We start from the raw sequence: 23,630 nt of genomic DNA, 5'->3' as shown, positions 1-23,630 counted from the left end.
AAATGAACATAGTAGAACCTATATTAGAGATGTTACATTGTTCTTCCAAATTGAAATATGCAGATATCTACTTTAATGACCAATCAAATTCATATATGGTAGACCAGGTGCTGAGATAGAGGACAACATTCTCTCTAGAGTTCCCTTATGGTCACCATTAGAATATACCAAAGAAAGATACATCAGCCTCCAGTGTCACTATCTGTGTGACGTCCTCTAAATGAAACTGACAATAATGGTCAGCCCTATAAAACAGTAGTTCCATTTTGAGTCTATAGCCAATTATAGGAGGCAGCAGTCACTCCTTGAATATATAGACCTAGGAAAGTGTGAGGCAGATGACCAATAAGAATGTGGTGGATCCTAGAGATCAAACTGCCCTTTGAATTATCATTGATTTATTTATTAATGAAATATCAATACCATTTCTATTCTGTCTGCACAGATATTCATCTAGAAGCAGCTTGCTTTTTAAGTGAAGAAAGTGGTCAAAACTTCATAGTTGATGTATTAATATGGTATGAAAGGAACAGGGACTTTGCATTCAGGGATATGAACCTAAATTTAAGGTATTTCATTTTCCCAAAGCTCACATTACTCATTTGCAATATCAGTTGTTGGCAACTAAATAAAACAAGTTAAGCAGTATCCAAAATCCTGAATGTTTAACATGTGATATTTATTATTAAGAGAAAAAAATATAGTAGTGAAGGATTTATGTTTATCTCAGGGGAATAATGGTGCCTAAAACAAAAAATATTTCACCCTCAACAAAAGGAAAAAAAATGAGAAAGTGGGCATGGTGGTATGCACCTATAGTCCAAGCTACTTGGGAGGTGGAGGCTGAGGTGAGAGGATCACTTGAGTTCATGAGTTTGAGACCAGCCTGGGCAAGAATGAAAGAACCTATATATATATATATATATATATATATGGAACATTGCAGCAAACATCTACTGAGAAAAATATAGTTTAATAAATAGTGAGAAAGCTCACAGAAGTGGCTAGGGAGACAAAAGAGTAAAATAATGATGTCATGTGAAGACAACAATGATAATTGGAATGGAAGCCACCATTTGCTGAGTCTTTGTCTGTCTAAGGTCACAATTAGAATGTAAGAATTGGGATATGAACTTTGGGATATGAACTTGTTTTGACTCCAAAGTCAAACTTGGTCTTCTGGAGAACAGTGCCTCTTGTGGCACATGGAGATCAATCTGCATAAGAACTGCAGAAAAGGGAAGACAGGGTGGGAAAAAGCCCGTATAGTTGTAATGAAATTATTAGTTTTTTCCTTCAGAAGACAAGGAAGTTCTGTATAATACTTTTTGACAAGAGAGAAACAGAACTAGAGACATGAAGTCTGAAGGCAAAAGGAAACTTCTCTTTCCCAAAAGCATACTAGACAGTAGTGGTGTTCAGCATAAACTGCACCTAACTTCAGGCCTAAGGACAAAAAGCTGATGCCAGCTGTGTGTGGCTGTTGATTTAGAACTACTTGACTAGGGACAAGTGAAAAGTAAAGCTATTACAGAGGTAACAATGACCTAATTCCAACAGTCAATGGGTCTCCGTCTCTAAGGATTTCCACGTTTTGATACTGTCTCCATGATCTCTGAAGAGAAGGATCACATATATACCATCTATTTTGTGTCAGAGTTTACTTCAAGGTGATAGACACAGGGAAGCAATGACTAACATCAATGGACTTAAAATCCTGGGTATATTCTGCCTAGCAAACCCTTTGAAATATTTAGCGAGGGGCTGGGCATGGTAACTCACACCTGTAATCCCAGTGACTTGGAAGGCTGGAATCTCGAGTTCAAGTCTAGCTAACCTCGGAAACTTAGCAAGATCCTGTCTCAAAAATGAAAATGAATGAATGAATGAATGAATGAATGAACAAATAAATAAATAAATAAATAAATAAATAGAGCTAGGGATGTAGCTCATTGGTGGAGTACCCTTGAGTAATGTGTTCCACCCTTAAGAAATGTACACACCCACACAGACCACAAGTTAATGAGGGCTTTCAAAGGGTTAAAGAGAGTGAAGCTATTATGATATAGTCTGGCAGTCTTCAAATAGGTTCAAAGTTATTTTATTGCTCCATGAACAAGTAGTCATCAATTTTATTTACTTGTTTGTTTTTATTCATTTTTGGGACTGAACTCAAGGGCACTTGACTATACTTCCAGTCTTTTTTGAGACAGAGTCTCACTAAATTGGTAAGACTGGCCTTGAACTTGTGATTTTTCTGCCTCAGTCTCCTGAGTCACTGGGATTACAGGCACATGCCTGGCAGTTATCAATTTTAGAAATAATGTTTTTCAGGTACTGTCAGTAGAATCTGAAATATTGTTAGTTGTCGTCTCAAGGCAGGCAGGGGATAAATAGGTAATAGGCTAGTTCAATAGGAAAAAATTATCAATGAGTGTCTCTTCTTGGGAGACAATGTTTGTTACAAAAGCCACATATAAACCATTATACAATCTAAATATATAAAATTATGAATCAAACCTTATTGGGATATGATATATAAATAGACCTCAACTACAACATATATTTGACCTACGCCTAAATTTGAGGCAAGAAAAATACTAGTTAAATGTAATAATGGTTATTTTTGCTTAGATTTAAGAGGTGTCTATATATATATATTTCCTTGTGGTTAGTACAGGCACTCAGATAAATTGCATTCAATTGAGATATAGCTTAGTGATAGCAGGCCTTAAATAAATACATGCTTCTTGTGATTTTTTTCCCACCCACTAGAAGATATTTTTTAAAGTTAAGGGATCATTTAGTACTTTTTTTTTTTTAACTTCTCTGGTTTATTCAGAGTTAGAATTGTAGCTACTCAATCTGTAAAGGCTACTGTGAAATAACATGGTATCAACACTTTATTGGGATGACTGCTATAAAAGAATTTTATACTTTACTAAAAAGCCATGAATGTAAGTCAGCAAATACTTTTCTCCTTTCAAAAGAACTTCAAATCATGTCTCAGAATTGTCTCAGAAAAAAATAGTCCCTCCACCATCACTGATATACTTATTGATAAAGGTATAAAGATTTGAGATATGGTTGTCAATTAAGTAGGACAAAATGAGTGAAATTTAATACAGAAGGTGGCAATAATTAAGAAGTTAACATATATCGTTTGGAGCGATTTTAATCTACTGAAAAAGCTAGAAAATAGCTCAGTAAATAATTGTTAAATACATTCAAAGGGAAAATTTTTATGTTTCTTTTATTTTTCCCTAGAAAGTTTATACTGTTAATTTGTTTCAATAAAAAATGTCAAATATATTTAATGTGAAAACTTGACAGTTTACTTCTTGTTTATACACACACACACACACACACACACACACACACACACACACATATATATGTATTTTTTTTTTTTGTGTGTGTGTGTGTGTGTGGTGCTGGGGATTGAATCCAAGGCCTTGTGCATGTGAGGCAAGGACTCTACCAACTGAGCTATATCCCCATCTTGTATCTATTATATATCATCTTTATTACTTATTGTACTTGGAAGGAGCAACTTTTTCCTAGAAGTTCTGGATAAATTCATTTATGCTACTGAACATCTCACTGTTCTCTCCTCCCCACCTTACCTCTTTAGCTTCTTTTCTAAAGTTAGGAATAATCCACACACATAATATGAGAAGATTTGAACTTATCTCTGATCATAGTCAAGACTTGTTTTCGAAAGAAATTTTTAGTTTCACTAAATAGTAGATATTATAATTTAAAGGAGAATGGATATGTTAAAATGTATTTTAAAGTAACAGAGCTTACTCAATCTACTCCAATCCATTTGAATTGATCTCAGTTTTACTTACTGTGATAATTTTATTTAATTAGGAGGACAGCTGATAAGAAAGATCTAGGTTTCCAAGTTTAAAATACATATTAACTATGCAGTTTAGAAAGCACTTACAACAGATATGCATGTTTTTCTTCAATTAAAAATCATCAATTTTATTATATAACTAAATTTAGGGAGTAATTAATTCTAACATTTAATTACTGATTCCTAAGCCCTGAGACTTAGTAAGTAATTTGGTTTTTCTGTTTATAGATGAATAATAAGATTAGTATTAATGATAAGAATGAGAGACTGATTAGTACAAATACATCTACTTAACTATCATACATAGCACAAAGGTGAAAAGATAAATTCTGATTCAGATACTCAGATTTTAAAGGCAGAAGAGAAAGGAAAATCTTAACACCTCTCAATTATCACTGGTAAATGATCATATTTTTCTGCAATTCATTAGAGATACTTTGTGCTTACATAGAAAAAGAATTAAAAAAAATAGTTTCATAACAAAGAAAAGCTGAGTAATATAATTCTTACTCATTTAATAGTCCTATCAATGGTTTATAAGAGAAAATTAGAACATGTCTAGCTTACAAAGTGTCTAAAACAAAATCAACAGAGTTGCCCACATACTATAATTAGGTATCATAAACGAAAAAGCTCCCAGACTACACCAAGAATTAACAAATACACACACTCATTCGAGTGTGCACACATACTACCCCCAACCAATTGAAAAATAAAAATGAGAATGAGAAGCACAGTGTCTCCTCTGAAAGTGAAGAAGAAATTATTCTATTTACCAGTTGCTGACGTATACTATTCATGTAACTCTCCTCCCTTTCTCTGTTCCTTCTCTGCTTCCTGACCAGGCAGCACTAAAATGTACTAAAACATACAGTGCTGAATGGATATAAGGGGCAATACATACGCAGGAGGCACATGGCAGACACTCAATATGGGTGCTAGGCAGTTGGGAAGGATATTGAGGACAGAGATCAGGGTTAAAGAATAGTTAATATTACCCTTGTGGGTACGCTAGCTATTCCAACTTTCTAGAATTTTAGATTATTTAGAACCCTGGATGACATCTCAAAAGTTATATTTTACAAATAATTATCAGATTTTTAGACCAGAATAAATGCCTATTGAAAATGCAAGCTACATTTATAGAAAATTAAGATTTCAAATATATCTTCAGTAATAAAAATACAAATGAAAACTTGGCTTTCAGTTATCAGGTACACATTGTTACAGGCACTAGCAAGTAGAATACATACTGTGTTTTATATACGATTCAACAACTTATAAGAGCTGGCAGGATGATGCTTAAAGTAACTTACTGGAAGTCACAGGTTAGGAAGTTTTGAAGCCTGTATTTATCTCAAGGCCTGCCTTGTATCACAGTCTACCTTAATAATACAGTTTGTGGTTTTGGAATACCCATCATAAGAAAGAAGCTGCTTTCTAGTAATGATATATGTTATCTGAGAGAGAAATTTTTATAGTTAAGATGCAAGGATATTACAATGTCTGGGCTACTCTAATATTTTTTAGTGAAATCAGAAGAGAATATCTCAAAATGAGACCTTACCAGATATATTAAATTATAGACATGCAGTAACTATACAAGTTAATAACTACCATGATGTTGCCTCTATGAATTATGTTTGCCAAATTTCAATCAATCATGAAATGTGCATAACTACTACTCCACTATAGTTGCTTAAGAGAAGGTATTTCTCTTGAACAACTACTATCAGAAAGTATAAATTGGGGAAAAAGGGATATTGCCTATATCACTTATCTGCTAGTATGATAATTCAGGTGTTTCTCAGTTGGAGCATAGCTCACTTTGAGCCCTGGCTGTGTAGGTCAATTTTCATAGAAAAAGAATATTTCCGACATGCCCAATGTTAGCATGCTCCTCTCTATCTACTTTTTCATCTTCATTATCCTTTGTCTCTTAGAATCTGTCACTGATTTCCATAGCTGTCACTCTTATATCTTCCCTTTGGCTTGTTGAATGATTCCATTTTTTTCCTCCCTCCTGGTTTACAACCTGAGCATAGCACTTAGTTTAAACTGAGATTTGTTTGGACAAGACCCTGTAGACTTGAAAGGTTCCAAGTATCCCTGTTTTCAAACATTAACTTTTGGGTAGCCCATTGCCAAGTCTTTTTTCTTGACTTCCTATATGGACCCATTCACCTAGAGAACGCCTATGGCCTCAAACATGAAAAGAATGTTGATCTGACAGACATCAACAGTGTCAAAAATCTCATGAAATGTGGCAAAGAAAATATTATTTACTCATTTGGAAAACTGACCAATTTCCAGAATTAGTAGGAAATGCACTAGTATCTGACATTCTCAAACACAAATCACACACTCAAGAAAAAGAGTACAATTTCTAAAAGAGTCTAAGGAGAAACCTGAAAATGAATATGTACTTTCATATTTGCATGGGAATTAGTTCATAGTTTATACCATTTCCCTAATGAACAGTGAATTATTTTATAAACAAAACCAAATTTACCTTTGGAAATCAACAACCAGCTTAACATCAGCAATGACAAGTTTATGCTCAATAATCATGTGCTTCAAAAGTTTGTCTTGTTCAGCCACAGGAAAATGCTCTTCACAGAAAATACAAGGCACAGATGCAGAACCGTCTAAAGTGGTGGTGCCACCTGGACTTTCTGGCAGGGAAAGCGGCTCCAAGATACAATCCTTACTGTTACTTTCTGGAAGAGATTAAAAAAAAAAAAAGAAATAAAAAAAATTTAAAAACGTGAAACCAATATTTTAGATCTTTATTCATGTAACTCTCCTCCCTTTCTCTGTTCCTTCTCTGCTTCCTGCTTCCTGACCAGGCAGCACTAAAATGTACTAAAACATACAGTGCTGAATGGATATAAGGGATGATTTGAATGATTGTGAATGATTTCTCACCTTCTGCATTAAAAGGATCCTAAAGATATTCATGTATCTCCAAAAAGAAAAACATATAGTGATAGAGAGTAGATATTTTATTATCATTTTAAATACTTTTGTAACCCTGAGGTAGGGAATAATGCAAAAGCAGCTCAAACTCCCCATTTGCTTGCTTGAATCAGAAAAACCCATTTGTCAGGGCAGCTGTTTGAGACTTCTTCTTGGACACTGGTCAGTGGCAGAACTTCTGGGGTACTTGCAAGCAGGAAGGTTACAAGATTCTAAGGTTCAATTGTCACCTATGACTTAGAGTTATCACACAAAAGGAAGTAAATGGTATATACTGAGACTACAGATGATGTCAGGCCAGTCTTTTAGGCTACTCTCTGTCACAGTGGCAAACTCTTTCCTATTTCTGATTATCTGTTACATATAGAGAAGATAGTTCTTATATAGGTGGGTGGCCCAAGTGGTGATTTTCTGTTTATATCTTTCATTTGATTTTTATACATTTAGGTATCAGAATTGAGGCTTCTGTGAATAAAGAGATGAATGCTCAATTAATAGACATAAATGATAAATATTTCTCTTATCTGTACTATTCCTTTTCCTAAACATCACCTTATAGTATATTTATGAATTGAAGTGTATAAGTTTTGTGTCTACAATTTCAGGATCTCAAACTATAAGCAGTTATGTTGCATCAGGACCTCTCTTTAGTCTGCCTGAGTGGAAGCCTACACCTTCACTTTATTCAGGCTAGTGAATAGTTAGTAACCAGAAAACTAGTATAAGGAAACTAGGGTAAAACCTTTGACGTTTGCAGAAGGGTGGAGAACCTTCTTAAGAAAAAAAGATAGCTCTTTGACAGACAATAGTCTTTAGAATTAGGTTAATATTAATTCTCCTATTACATTCTATTTCTTATTTTTATCTTACTGTATTCTTATTATTCAAAGCATTTTTAAAAATTTTTGTTGATGGATCTTTATTTTGTTTATTTTTATGTGGTGCTGAGAATTGAACCCAGTGCCTCACACATGCTAGACGGTGCTCCACCACTAAGCCACAAGCCCAGCACTTTATTCAAAGCATTCTTAGTTGAATAATTGAATCATTCAAGGTAGACTGCTGACCATGGCCTAAGAATTAGATAACTAATAAAAGAGGGGTACTTTAATTTATCCACTTAACAAAAATCAACTATTTCCTGAATGCCAGTCTCTTTGTTTCAATGTTGCTCCACATGATCCTTACTATCCAATTTAAAGTGCTCATAATTTTATTGAAGGTACAAATAAATTAAAAATGTAAAGAGAGCTATATGGAGCAGAAGAATGGAGAGTACAACTAAGCTTATACAGTGCTGAATGGATATAAGGGGCAATACATACGCAAGAGGCACATGGCAGACACTCAATATGGGTGCTAGGCAGTTGGGAAGGATATTGAGGACAGAGATCAGGGTTAGAGAATAGTTAATATTACCCTTGTGGGTATGCTAGCTATTCCAACTTTCTAGAATTTTAGAGATGACCTCTATAGGAGATGACCTCTAGTATATTATTCATATATACTCTCCCCTATTAGAAGTATGCTAAACCAAACTGTTTATTTTTGTTCACAAATTTTTTTATTATATTTTTGTTATCTTAAATACTCCCATATAACAGTAGGGGAAGTATTTAAAATACACAAGCACTTTATAAGTACGGTTAATGCAATACATTATTAGCAATTTACATTTATTAAATTAGGTAATGGAATCATGAAATTCTGCAGTTTTTTGGTTATAGGCTATACTCTTTAGTTTAGGCTAAATTTTCATGTATTTTTATGTATATGTTACTTTTATGTACATATATATTAAGTATATTACTTATGTCTAATTCCCCCATCTTAATATTAGAGATATGTAATATACCTATGAAACTCTATGATAATATTTTATACTAATAGAATATAACAAAAGATAGCACATTCTAAATAAAGTCAACATTAGTAAATATTACCTACCAAATAGGAAATTACAAGTACTACTATATTACATCCTTCTTTCCAAATTTGATTAAGATAGTTGTCATTTTGTTTGACTGTAGAGCACAAGACTATGATAAATAATTGTTACCACCAAGCAGGAACTAATGTTTTTTTTTTTTAAATATTTATATTTTAGTTGTAGTTGGATACAATATCTTTATTTATTTATTTAATGTCGTGCTGGGGATCGAACCCAGGGCCTCACCTGTGCTAGGTTAGTGCTCTACCACTGAGCCACAACCCCAGCCCAGGAACTAATGTTTGTTGAGTTTTTGCTATTTGTAAATTACCAACAAAGTGCTTTAGGGCATTTTCTCAATTAATCCTATTTTATTTGGTAGTGTTACTCTAATCCCATATTCCAGAACTGAGAGTAAAAAAGATAAATACTTTCCTAAAGTAATAATGTAGGTAAGTGGCATAAACATAGTTAAGTTCAGACTAAACTCAAATACTACATTTTTCTGCTCCCAGTACCAAAAATATTTCCTTACCTTTCTTCTTAAATAAGTACTTTCAATGCTGTTTTGATTTTATATATATTTAGAACTACTCTGAATTTATATGCATTCTGCCAATGTCCTGCAGTCTCCCTGATACCACCTCCACTAGCACTTCTTGAACAAATCCCAGTAGCCCATGTTTTTCAAAATAATCACTGGAGTACAGTTCATCTTTATCATTGTTTTTACTTTTTCCCAAGGCTTTACTGCAAACTCTACTATTCTGTGATTCATTTTTCTTCCCTTTTGAATGTGTAATGACCAGTTTTCCTCTTTAAAAATTATTCTTAGGAAAATGGACTGAAATGTTCATGTATACTAGAACCACCTTTCTTGTCAAAGGCATAGAGAAACAAAATCACGAATATGCAGATTTCATGTATGATAAAGTTGTGGTTTGGTAGTATTAAGTTGTATTTGGGAACTTGAGTGACTATGTTTTCCTGAAAATAGAAGTTTTAATAGAACATTTTTAGACAACAGATTTGTTTTCTCCTCTCTCTAACCATTAGCACCTTGCTCAAAATTATAATAGCTCTAATCATATAATGTTTATCTATTTGTTCCCCTTTCTTGCCCTCAGATTGATAATCCTTGGAAGGTAAGATGAGCCCCCGTAGTCTTTATTTACTTGCAAGTACACTGAATGAACGTCTTATGCCCACCATGACCCATCATTGTTTATTTTGTGTCTGGCATTGTTAAGTAATTTACATGTATCTATTAACTTAATTACCTCTCACCATAACCTTAATTAAGAAGATTTCAATTTGATCTGTATTTTACAAATGAGGGAACTGAGAATCTCAGTGATCTGTGCTAGATCGCTATAAAGTGGCGAGAGAAAAAAAAAATCGGAATCCAAGTAGTGTTAAGTGTTTGCACTTTTAACCTATGGATAACACCAAGGAATTTAGATCTTTTCTTATAAGAAGTAGAGCCACGTCTATGTTTTAAACAGATATGAGGAGAACAAACTGGAAAGAGGTAAATTTCAAGATGTAGAGACCAGTAGGGAGACTATTGTGGATGTTTAAGAGTGAATCAGCAATATTAGCAGTGGTCAGAAGGGAAAAAATTGGAATTTTTGAAGCAAGACTAAAAAATAGTGGTTTAAAGCCTCCTTCTTTAGGGTAAGGGCGTAGCTCAGTGCTAGAGTGTGTACTTAGCTCACACAAGGCCCTGTGTTTTTGATCTCAGCAACCAAAAAAATAAAAAAGAATTCTTCTTTAAAAAGAACCTAACACAGAAGTCCAGTCTGTCAATAGACAAAACCTAAATTGCTTTAGCTGAAGTAGGGGTGAGGGGTACCCAGAACTCCATCTGTCAACTGCCCTAGTCCCTTGATTGAACTTCTTTCTGCTTTTCTCTAATCACCAGGAATAACTCAATTAAGGGCAAAAGCTCATTCTAAGCCAGAGCCCCTCACCTATAATGATAACAGTAACACCAATAATAACAGCAGTTGCACATATTGAGTAATATTACTCTGCACATGCTATGCTCGTCCTATGTGCAGGTATGTGCCTTGTATCATTGAATCCAGACAACTACAACCTTATAAAAAGACAGGTCAATGCTATCATCATCCCCCTTTATCAATGTAGAAACTGAGACTGAGAAATGAAGTAATTTTCTTATAGTTACATGCTACTCAGGGCCTGAGCTGGAATTCTACCTGAATTCTGATTCTAAAACTTCCCAAATGATCATGTGGTCCCCTCTACAGATCTAGAAGCCTGTAGTCTATAATATTAAACTATTTATTTAAGTCTTTTGTTGTCATATTCTACCAGTATAAAGTACTATCATAGAATTTTATAGGTGTATTACATATCAGTAGGGACAGATATTAAACTGATAGTTCTTGATTACTAATTCCCCACTGGGAGGGAAGGAATAGGAGAACAGGGAGCCTCCCATGTTTCTGGTACACATGAGACTGCCAGTCAGCAATTCATGATTAAATGTAGAGAAGCAGATTTGGTTTTATGGGAGAGAAGGGTAATAATGAGTATGTTTGGGATGTGTTGAATTGATCTGCTCAGAAGTAAAATATTCCCCTATGGGTGGTAGACAACAGGAGCAGAGACTGGTGTCTGATGTGATGTATTTGTACCATCCTCTTTGTTTGCCGGGTTCTGCTTTTCCAGGTTCTCCTCCGGGACTGGCCCACTTCATCTCTCTAGGCCCAATAAAAGCAAATATCTCTGCAGGAATCAATTACTTACACGTATTTCTGCCACTGTGCTAGTCTGTGAACTCAATGTAAGTGACTTATTTATTTTCACGTCTTGTGTAGACTACAAGGGCTGCTGGAACAAACCTGGCATTTAACATATGTTTGTTAAATGAAGACAGGAAAGAATGAATAATGGACCAGAAGTACTTTCAACTAGAGTTCTAATGTTAACTTAGTTTCTAGGAAAGTCCTATTTTGGGAAACATCTGTGCCTGTCTTTAGGAGAACTTTCTCTGTTTGGCATTAAAGGTAGTCCTCTTATATTCATAGCTAGATCTTTAGTGCTGTGGGCCTTGGTAGAACAGGCCCATCAGAAATTAAACAATAATAATGCACAGTTATATCAAATTCAAAGATAATAAAAAATATTATTGAGTGTAATAGGTATGTTACATTTTATTAGGAATTTTTAAATTCCATTTTTTACTCTTCATGTAAAGATATTCCAGTAAAAAAGGAACAAGTGTCATTTGGGATACAGAGTAAGTTATACCCACTTCATCAGAGGATGTTTATATGGAATAGAATTGAATCCTGGAAAAAAGAAAAAATATATATATATCCCCTTAGGTACTGGGGATTGAACTATTCAGGGGCACTGGACCACTAAGCCACATCCCCAGCCCTATTTTTTTTTAATTTAGAGACAGGGTTTCACTGAGTTGCTTAGTGCTTCACTTATTGCTGAGGCTGGCTTTAAACTCACGATTCTCCTGCCTCAGCCTCCCAAGCTGCTAGGATTACAGGTGTGCAACACCTTGCCCAGCTGAAAATATATTTTAGTATAAAGCAGTGTTTCCAAATCTGTTTGAGTTTCATCATCCAGAGAATTTCTTTCTTTATTTTTTTGTGCTATGGATTGGATCTGGGTTTTGTACACTGAAGAGCTTTTTAAAAAATACCAAATTCACACTGGGGATGTAGCCTAGTAGTAAAGTACTTGCTACATACTTTGATCCCCAGAACTGCAAAACAACAACAACAACAGGAACAACAAAACTCTGAATTCAAGACCTTCCTTTAGATTGAGGAAATTCTAATCTGTCCTAAAGAGTGTCCCTAAAACACTAAGTTTTGGGCCAGTAAATATAATTCACTTACATTTGCCTGACAGATTGTAATTTCCAGCTGTTGTGAATATTATATTTACATTTTATTGCATGGTAAAAAAAATAATGGATGCAGAAAGATACAATACTTTGCTTCAGGGACCTGGAACCATAAAAGGTAGAAAGAAGTAAGCTACATCTAGCTCCTTTCAACAAACAAGCAAAGTATCTTAGATATTCTGCTTTGGCCCCCAAACGACTTCACATATGTGTTGCAAATAAAATAATCTACTCTAGTTCTTACTTTGAATAGTAAGTTATTCAAATGAAGTATAAAAAAATATCATCCCAAGGAAGTTGGGTTTTTGAGGTGATCCTATGCTGATTATTGACAGTTTTACTGACTCTAGGGAAGTATCCTTAAAATATCTAATTATTACTCTAGGACAATGCTTCTCAAAGTTTAATGTGTCCATGAGTCACCTGGTGATTTTGTTTAAGACATAGATCCTGATTCAGTAGGTGTGGTGGCCATGGAAATGTACCATTCAAATCTCCTGCTGTTTTGAGCAAAACTGACAATAGGAACTCAAGTGCTGTGCTCTGAAATCCCATTTGCACTGAACAGAATCAATGACAAGGGATGAATAGTCAACATCTATAAGAAACTCCTACAACTCAATTACAAAACAACAAATAAGCAGATTATAAATTAGGCAAACAACTAAATAGACTTTCTCCAAAGAAAATATACAAATACCCACCCATATTTGTAATATGAAGAGATGCTCAACATCATTAATTAAGGAAAAAGAAATCAAAACTACAATAAGATACCATCTTACACCTGTTAATAAACCCAGAAAAAAAGAATAAAAATAATGTTAGTAAAGATGTGCAGAAATATTAAAAATAGAATTATCACATGATCCAGTTATCTCATTTCTGCTTATTTATCCAAAATAAGGGAAGACGAGGTCTCAAAGACATATTTGCATTCCTAATTAAGCATTATTCACAAAAACTAAGAGGTGAAAACAAATGAATGAATAAATAAAATATGACATATAAATATAATGAATATTGTTCATTCAGTCTTAAAAAAAGGAGGAAATCCTGTCATATTCCATGATGTGGATGAAATTTGAGGGCAAGATGATAAGTAAAATAAGCTAGTATCAGAAGAGCAAATATTACACGATTATACTTACATGTGGTATCTAAAGTAATAAAGATCATTCAAGCAGAAAGTAGAATGGTGGTTGCCAGAGGCAGAGAAGAGGGGTAAACAGGTAGTTGTTGTTCAGTGGGTAAAAAATTTCCATTACAGAACATGAAAATTTCTGGTAATCTGCTGTATAGCAATGTACATATGGTTAATACTACTGTACATTTAAAAATTTGTTAAGGGGGTGATTTCACATCATGTGTTTTTAAATCACAATTTAAGGGGAAAAAAAAGGAAAGAGCCAAGTGAATTAAGTCAAGATGAAAGGAATCATGGTCCATTGACTCCTATTAACTAAGCATGACCAAGTTACTTAAACCTCTCTTACTTACACTGCTTTCACAATATAAAATGGATTAATTGTAATACCCCCTTGGAAGAATTGTCATAGGATTAAATGAAGAAATTAACATAAAGGACAGGGTGCCAAGCACACAAGCTCAATACAAGGTTACTTCCTATTATAACTACTAATGAGTATGACTATATATTTAAGGATGGAGAGAGTTGGCTATCATGTGCTCTCAGGTATACAATAAATTCCTATGGATTAATCAAAAACACATATTCCAGGGTTCCAATACAGATGTAAAGAATAAAATCACATGACAGAGCCTAGGATTCTAAAAAAGAATAAGCCCACTTTCCAACTATATTTACATTTAGTGCTAATTACATTGGTGAAATTCAAAAACTTTGCATCTCCTTGATCATCTTGCTATTTCTGTAGCACATCATAAGAAACATAAAGGAATAAACAGTATTTTTGATAGAGAAGGAAAACTGAAGGAATCTAAAATGATAGCCTCTATTTTCTCAGCATCAGGTAAGGAGGCTCCACTCTTTCTAATGACCAGGGCTAAAATAAATGTGGAAAATTTTTAGAATTACCATTGAGGAGAATTTAAGTGCCATACAAGATAAAAACAGCACTGAAGGCCTAGTTGAGGTTAGCTAGCTGTCTTAGTTACAGTCATTATACTTATGTTTTAGCAACACATTTGTATTCTGTGTCTAGAAGGACTTTCTTAGAACATATGTTATATGCTCTGGATTTTTCAAATGATGCAGCTTTACAAAAAAATACATATACATAAATACACATAATGGTAAGATTCCTGAAAGGAAACTTTACAAGCATCTAATCTAGTGTTGTCCAATAGAACCTTCAGTGACGAAGAAAGTGTTCTGTATCTGCTCTGATAATGGTAACCATTAGCCACATGTGACTTCTAAGCCCTTAAAATGTGAACAATGAAAGTGAGGAGCTGAAATTCAATTTTATTTAATTTTAACTAATTTAGTCACATGTGACTACAACTATGTTAGGCCATTTAGGCAATTTATAAACTCTGAGTTTGGGGATTTCAATGTGAAACTGTATTAAACATTATGTGTAGATGGAATTTTGTGGAAAGAAAGTCTTTTGACTGAATAGATTCTTAAGGGGTTCTGGGGACATCAAAAAAGTTTAAAAATGATGACTCCTATTTCTTTTTTCTTGGTAGTGCCGGAGAATGAACCCAGGGCCTCACACATGCCAGGCAAGCCCTCTATCACTACACCTCCAGCCCTTCCTATTTCTATATATTACATACTATCATTTTTCCTACCATTTTTATTTATGATGTTAAGTGAACAGTGTCCTTATGTTAGGATTTCAAGCCACTAAATAATTTACTAAAATAATCACAGTCCTACAGTAGGGCCTAAAATATTTCACTTTGCATCCAGAGCAAGAGACCAGCCTGAAGACAAAATATGCAATAATTATATAAGGTATAATGATACAGTAACTACAAATAAACCACTCTGTAAAGTAGTTTTTAAAATCTGGTTATCACAATGCCTGATATAATAATTGTTGACATTAAAGTTAACTCTTTAAACAAACTATTGTTTTTGGAAGTAAAACATTATCTTTATATAAATAGCAATTTACTACTAAAACTTGCTATAATTGATTTTCTATAACTTACTAAAAAAAGGAAAAGGTCCTTATCTATGGTGATATATATTCCGGGAAGACTATAACAGGGTTAGATTATTGTATCTGTCTGTGCTAAAGATGTACTTAGAAAAGGCAATATTCTTTTCCATGTAGAAGCTGGAATGAGAACTCTTTTGCTCCCCATAGATTTTCCTTTTCACATTCTCTTTCTATACCGGAAACTGTTTTGGTTGTGAAACTATGTGCCATCTTTTATTATGTGACAGTTTATAATGAAGCAGGTTTATTCAGTTTATATGCAAGTGTTAACAATAGCAAAAATGAGTCAGATGCTGTATGACAACATGTGACAACTATCCTACTATAACACTGAAGGTGTTGACACATCCAACCTTTCTAGAAATACCTATATTTTGTTCTTATACATCCACAAAGCACTGTCCATCCATTGAATTTTCCCCAAATGAGCTGGGAAATGGATTTATTCTTTTTGTTTAGAAAACTTTCAATGAACTTAGGTGCTATTGAAAAAATGGGCTCAGAAGCAAACCACTTAATATAGAAGCTGACCATCTTGTAGAAATGGCTTGATTTCCCATTCACATTACAAGTGGATTGCGTGGCTGACTACTTAGACCACAGTGATCAAGCTCCTTTCCCTTATTAGACTAACAAAGCAACGCATAACTCCAAATTTTGGCTGCTGCTCCTCTTCAGTGCAGCATTACTTAGCTTCAAAATAACTTAACGGTGAAAATGTTATATTCAATTTCCTTTCTCAGCCAACTTTGGAAAAAAGTGGGAAACTAAATGGTACATTGGTTTTATTTCTTGGTTATAGATTACCTATGTTTCTGGTTTATACATGATACCTTCTTACCTTAATCCATACTATAAAGAGAAATTAGTCATGTCTGTTTTAATAATGCAACAGTTAACAATATTATGGAAGTGGTAGCTATTTGAAATGTTATAAGTCCAGAACATTTTAGAAGGAAGTGAGTCCTAGGAAGATAAAGTAAGTTGATAGAAATGAAACTTTCCTTATTAATTATGATAATTGTTGATTTATTTGTAGATTTAATTCAGACAACATTCTGTTAAAAATATGCTTTAAAACATACCTGGTTAAATATATTTGGTTCTCTAGAAATATTTTCTTTGATTCTTATTGCCAATGAAAGATTTAGATTCTAAAAGAAAATGAAGGATGAAGGCCCATACTCTACATCATTACATTAAATACTCTTTTGTATCAAAGATATTCCTCTACTGCTCCTACTCTACATTTTTTAAAGATACTTCAGCACTTTTAAGTTAGGACTACTATGAGTGATTATTTCGATAAGGCCAGGAATAGGAATGCTGGGGCTTTAAATAGAATTCAAGGTTGGATATATATTTCATTTTAAGTGATTCTGCAATCTGTATACGGGGTAAAAATGGGAGTTCATAACCCACTTGAATCAAATGTGTGAAATATGATATGTCAAGAACTATGTAATGTTTTGAACAACCAACAATAAAAATTATATATTAAAAAAAGAAGTAATGGATACAAATGGGAACTAAATCCTCAATTTATCTCTTTCTCCAGTAGAATGCAGAATGATCTTTATGTTGTAAAGCTTGAAATAAAAAAGTCATTAAAATGATGTTGAGAGCCACAGCCAAAGCGGCCCCAGCAAACTTCTAGCTGATTGGCTCACAGCGGCCCCAGCAAAGTTCCAGCTGATTGGTTCCTCTTTGGTGATGCTCATTGGGCTGTTTCCCCACCCTTTCAGACCATGGAGCTGCTCATTGGGGGACTCTTTTGGCTCCGCCCACGTGACCAGCCAATCGGCCTCAAGAGTGGGAAGAGTGCCGGTTGAGGTGCTGGCTGGAAGTGCTGGAGGTGGCGGTTGGGCTCTTGGGGAATTCCTGGAGAGCTCCTGAGGAGCAGTGTGGGTGCTAAAAATAAAGTTCTTTCCTGCTTGACAAGTGGCTTGTGAATTGTGCCCAGCCAGACTGCGGCAAAATCTGAACATTAGTTAATGGTAAATTTAACCAGAATATCTTACTGCCATCAATACTGGTGATCCTAATGAGGGTCAGTGTAATGAAAGACAAGGACCAACAAAAGGCTCTCTGTGAAGAATGGGGCCACAAGGTGACTTGTAACTGCTGTCATTTATTCCTCTAGAGAAAAAGAAAGGAAGGGAAGGTAAATTCTGACTCAGAAAGATCTGATTGGTAACTGACATGCCTCATGCTTTATAAATAATCAGTACTCAGTGGAAATTTCATAGTGTATCTACATAGGTTGGAACATGTGAATTTCTCAAACTTTTTCAAACAAGACACACACACACACACCTCATATCAATAAGTTCCTTGAAAAAATTATAATTTGCCTTTCTACTCAGTGAAAAGTACTGTTTTGATGACGACTCAACAAATACACTTCTTTCTTTGGTTTATGTCCTAAACATATGAATAATGTAGAAGAAAGTCAAGTCAAGTCACTATCTATGTTGAAAGGATTATTAATTTAGACAAAAATCATAAAATATATTCTCTACTCTTTTGGCAAACATTTTGGCCATCTTAAATAGCAAATATCATACCAATACCTAAAATTAAGGAAATCTGTGCCAATTCTTTTTTGATCTGTTGTTGAGATGCTCAAGTTAGCAATTACTAATTTAGTCTAATTTCTTTAGAGGACAGACTATAATTAAGACAGTGGAGTTTGATTATGATAGTATTGTAATATTCAGCACTGGATAAGTTAGCTGAGATTATATCTTACAGGATTTAAAAAAATTAAATTGTTGATGGAGCTTTATTAATTTTTTTATATGTGGTGCTGAGAATTGAACCCAGTGCTTCACACATGCTAGGCAAGTGCTCTACCACTGAGGCACAGCAGAGCCCTATCTTAAGGATTTTAATTGCTGAAATAATAAAAGATCTTATAAAAGCCTTCTCAGCAATAAAGCAGCTTTGTCATAGCATGGCTTTGAAAGATTTGAGGATTAAAGTTAGGTAAAGTCTTAGCTGATATTTATCGTATTGCCATAATTTTGTTTTCCTACAAAGAAATGCTCCCTTCCTGCCCATTTTCAGACAAAAGGCTGTGCTAGGTACTAAGGATTGAGCTGGACTACCTTCAAGGAATCTATATCTTTTCCCAATGGAGGCTGGTCATTTTCCTCAACACATGTTACCCAACAAAAATGTCAGAAGCACCAAAGGAGAGTAAAGAACAAAAGTAAAAATTTCAGACAGCCTATATTCAGATGACAGGGGGAGAAAGATGCGAGTGGTACCAACATGAGGTTAAGGGAATAATTCTATAAAATGGACCCAGTATGCTAACCCCCACATGCTTCCTTTTCCTAGAAACAATTTACCTGCAGCCCTATCTGGTTTAAGTGGACAGGATCTATCATGTTTCACAGTAAACTACATGTTATCTGCAGGAGAAATGCAGGCCCCCAATACTGTCAAGAAGAGGAACCCATGTTACCCTGAAAGGGGAGGCTTTTGTGATTCTTTTAACAGACCAGATCCTGAAACTCAGGGAGATAAGGATAATTTCTCCTAACTATAAAATCTGTAAGAATTTATGGTTAAGAATCCAATTAAAATAGGTTAGTATAGACCAAAATCACCTAGAGTTGTCCTGACAGTGGGGACTTGAAAGTCATCTTGCTGTCAGTTAAAAGTCAAGAGGTGGACTTGGGCAGGACTCTCTGAAAACTTCTCTGGGATTCTCAATAAAACTGGAGTGCAGGAAATGGAAGATGTCCCTCTCCTCTTTGAGAGGATTCACTTTCTCACTTCAGAGAGTCTCCTTTTCCTTTTCCTACCCCTTCAATAAACTCATTGCCTGTTACTCTGAAAAAGACATGTCTGAAATCTGACTTGATTGCAAGAATTGTGGTTTGAAGGGGATGCCTTTGTGCTACCTCAGTTTTCCGAAAGTCCGGAGCCCTGTAACACAGCAAGTAAGACGCCAAATCACAGGACTCATTTCCTCAGTTTTAGTCACAGATCAGACTTCTAGTACAAGTGTTTTGGCCTTAGGTTAAGGCATTTAACAAGTCCTTTTTCTTCATGTTTTACTTGAACCTATTAGGATTTTGACTGTCTTTATAAAAACATATAGTGAGGAGTCATTAAAAGCTTCTTAAACACCTGAGATTTAGTCATGTTTAGATATTAAAAAAATAATTCTCTAACTTATTCATATTGACAATACTCTGTATTTGGTGAAGTTTAGTATCTTACATGGAGATATTCTAGTCTATAAGCTTAGTACCATAAATCCTGTCTCCATGATAAATGGAGATCTTTAATCTACAAGTTTGATATCATAAAAAATGCTATTGTCTTGATAATAATCTTTTACAACTATCTGACCATATCAGAAAAACCACTTGACTTCTAAGAAGAAAGATGAGGGGGTAGAATAATGCTGGATAATAAAACAAGACAACAGATTTAGTCCTACCATATCAGACACAGTATTAAATTTCTTACGTTTGACATCACAATTACAAAAATAAGTTTAAAAATATTGTAAATCTAATCTCTAAAAGAATAAGTAGTTCAGTAGGCTAAATGAAACACACTGCAAATTACTCAAATAATAAGTACTGAATTTTGCCACACTTAACCTGACTAGCACTGGGTTCACTGAAATACCTAAATGCAACTATACTAGAAATTACATCCTAATAAATATCTTTAGTTATTTTTATTTTTCTGGCAGTGGCTCTCAACTGTGACAGTACATATAATCAACTCAGGAGCTTTAAAAAAATGCTGATTTTTTTTTAAAACAAAGATTCTTATGTAATTTTCTCTATGATTGCCAAGACATGTTTCATGTGAATCTACAAACCACTGTTCTAATGAAACCTGTTATGATCAATTCTACAACTTCATAAATTAGTATAAGTATAAAAAGATAAAACATGTTGTGGTGTAAGAGTGAAAAAACAGTATCCACTTTTGGGGAAAATATCACATTCTCCATAGGTTTTAGAAGAAAGAATATTTGATGATGAAAAAATTATATTTTGTAGATAGTAAATTGACTAGAAAAATAGACTGCAACATATAACAAAATTACAGTCTTTATTGATACAATATATGTTCTTTTAATGTGAGTTAGCTCATATTCATTTGATAAACTAAAGAATAAATGTTAGTGGAACATAAAAGTTATATTGGTTCACATGTATTATTATTTTTTAATAGCACAATCATAGTTTGAAGTACCCAGGGGCAAATTTCTCATTATTAAAAGAAAGCCTGAGCAACAAATGAAAAATATCTCTAACAAAACTCCTATTTTTTAGGAAAATTCTAGGTAAGTCCTTCCTTAAAGCAAGTTGGACTTCAAGAACTGCTATCTTCCTCACTAGTAAGCTGTTTAAGGAAGCAGAGAATGCAGACATAGAAACCTGCAAAGGGATTTTTTCTAGTTTTTTAAAAAAAAAACATCTAATTGGCCAGGTGTGGTGGTACACACCTATAATGCCAGACCTCACGATGCTAAGGCAGGAGGACTACAAGTTTGAGGGTCTTAGCAACTTAGTGAGACCCTTTCTCAAAATAAAGTAATAAAATAAATAAAAAATAAAAAAGGGCTGGGCTGGGCTGGGGCTGTAGCTCAGTGGTGAAGCATCCCCTGGGTTTAATCTCACCAACCAATCAACCAACCGTCACCAACAAAAAACTCCCAAACACCTAAATGATAGAGATCTATATATGCTGGGTTAATTTTGATGAAACTGATCTTCATTAAAAGCACATGCCTCCCAAGACCAAGTTTGAAAGAAAATGAGAAGAATCATTTTTTCTATGATTCTGGATGCAAATGCATTACTGAATTAACCATGTCACGCTTATTATGATTGTTCTGCTTAGAAAGTTCCACTGGATTCAAGTAATCTGTCTCTAACCCTATTCTACCGACAAGCTCTGTTATTTTTATTGTGTGATTTTGTAAAATGCAAAGTTTTTCAGGAATACATATATGGTATTGGAACAGAAGCATCTGTATATAGCCAAGCATTTTTTTGGTAGAATACAATGGGACAGGTGAGGGCACCTACTGGCCACTTCTGATAATACAGCTTAGATTCTAGATTTCCACAAAGCTTTGATCTTAAGAGAAGCTGGGAGGAGGGAATGAGGATTACCCCATGTTAGAAACAGAAAGTTATAACTCAAAAGTTTTATTTTATAGAGACATCCTCCTTAGGGAAGTGTTAACAATAAGCATTCTTCATATGCCAGTGCCCGCTATGCCAAATGACTAGTTAACTATTGTTGCATCAAGTTACAACCTAGTCAACATGGAGGTTTTATCCCTTTCTGAGGCAGTTCTACTTCTTTCCTGCAAAATAATCAGAAATATGCTTTATAATTGACTTCAGTGGAATGATTCTAATGATTCTTCCCCATGCCGGATATATAACTGCCATGCAGTGAGATAAAAATACTAAATGGAGAAAGATAATAAAATTCTCACTTGAGATTTCCAGTCTGCAAGATTTGGGGTGTTGATTAATGGAAAACCACAATGATATCAAAGAGAAAAGTTTTAAAAGTGAAGAAACTCCTTGATACATCTGCATTAAAATAAAATGCTCTAGTGACTATTTATTTGAATTTATTAAGAGGTAATCAATGAAACCTAATCAAATATTAATATAAAATATACACAGTAATAATAAATCAAGAGTAAATAAAAATAAACAATGCAAGAAAAGATTATATGTATTGGCAAAACAGTAACCTATCCATGGTTTTGGTATTATATGTGTTAGTTTGATCTAAATGTGATTCTTAAAAAAAATAAAAATGAAAAAAAAAATCTCTTTTTGGTATACTTTAAAAAAAAAGCACCACTGGTCTACTGGTCTATGAAATATTCAAAATCTTTCAGACTTATTTGAATGAGCCTTACACAGGGCTTAGTTGGTCCTATGAAAAGAAAGGATGAGTCCTTGTTACTTGAAAATTCAGGAAGCATTCTAGGAACATTCAGGGAAGTCTTGGGGAATGTCTCCACTGGGGCAGCCTGCCACCACTTGAAGAGTGCAGTGGGCTCAGGTCCCATTTGTGGAATGAGAAAATGTCAACAGTGGAGAAAACCTTGCTTCCCTCTATGCCTCTTGCCTCTCAGGTTTGATGTTTCAAACTTCCTAGTCCTCTTCCAAGCCTCTCATGGCCATTAAATTGAGAGACATGTTAATTGAAAAAAAAAGAACTAAAAAGGCAATTAAATGAAGGGAACTTTTAGAAGACAATAGTAAGAGAGAGAGGGGCAGTGATGGAGAGCGTGTATGAGAGAATGAGTCTACAAAAGTGAATCAAATGTTAACAATTATTAAAAACACAGTTCATTGTCTTTTCTCATTTCTTTATTCCCCAGCCTCTTCTTATATTCAACTTGAGTCTATGAAGCTTAAAGCATTTAAAACATAAAGACCTTTCAAACAGAATGTGTTTATTTTCAGGGGATCCTAAAGTTAAAGTTATAGGGAAATGTTAACGGCTTACAACTGATAAAGGTGAGAGTAGCATCAACAGGTATTAAGTTTCCCATATCCCAGCCCTCTACTGAACATTGAATATGGATATAGCCACCAAAAACAAAAACAAAAACAAAATGTAAAGAAAGTTATTTGGGTTGTACAAAATAACATAAGGGATCAATAATTTTATTCAATATATCCAATGTATTTAAAAATTTAGTAAGAGGCAAAGTAGTAGTCAAATAATTTTTCAGAGCAGAAAGTGCTTTGCTCTTGATTTCACTGCCAGTTGTCCTTTCAGCTG

The 23,630-nt window shown here is 34.3% G+C and overlaps 1 protein-coding gene across 1 annotated transcript in view; it reads right to left on the bottom strand.

Annotated features, from left to right (window-relative positions):
- Positions 1 to 23,630, bottom strand: part of Znf277 (zinc finger protein 277) — a 123,505-nt gene that overhangs the window by 52,040 nt on the left and 47,835 nt on the right. Inside the window, exon 2 of the mRNA XM_026408250.2 lies at positions 6,378 to 6,585. Within this exon, the coding sequence (XP_026264035.1) occupies positions 6,378 to 6,585 (208 nt within the window). The remainder of the gene's footprint in view (positions 1 to 6,377; positions 6,586 to 23,630) is intronic.

This window comes from Urocitellus parryii, chromosome 3 (genome assembly GCF_045843805.1).
Source record: "Urocitellus parryii isolate mUroPar1 chromosome 3, mUroPar1.hap1, whole genome shotgun sequence".
Lineage (NCBI taxonomy): Eukaryota > Metazoa > Chordata > Mammalia > Rodentia > Sciuridae > Urocitellus > Urocitellus parryii.
This window is presented reverse-complemented; position numbering and strand designations above follow the sequence as displayed.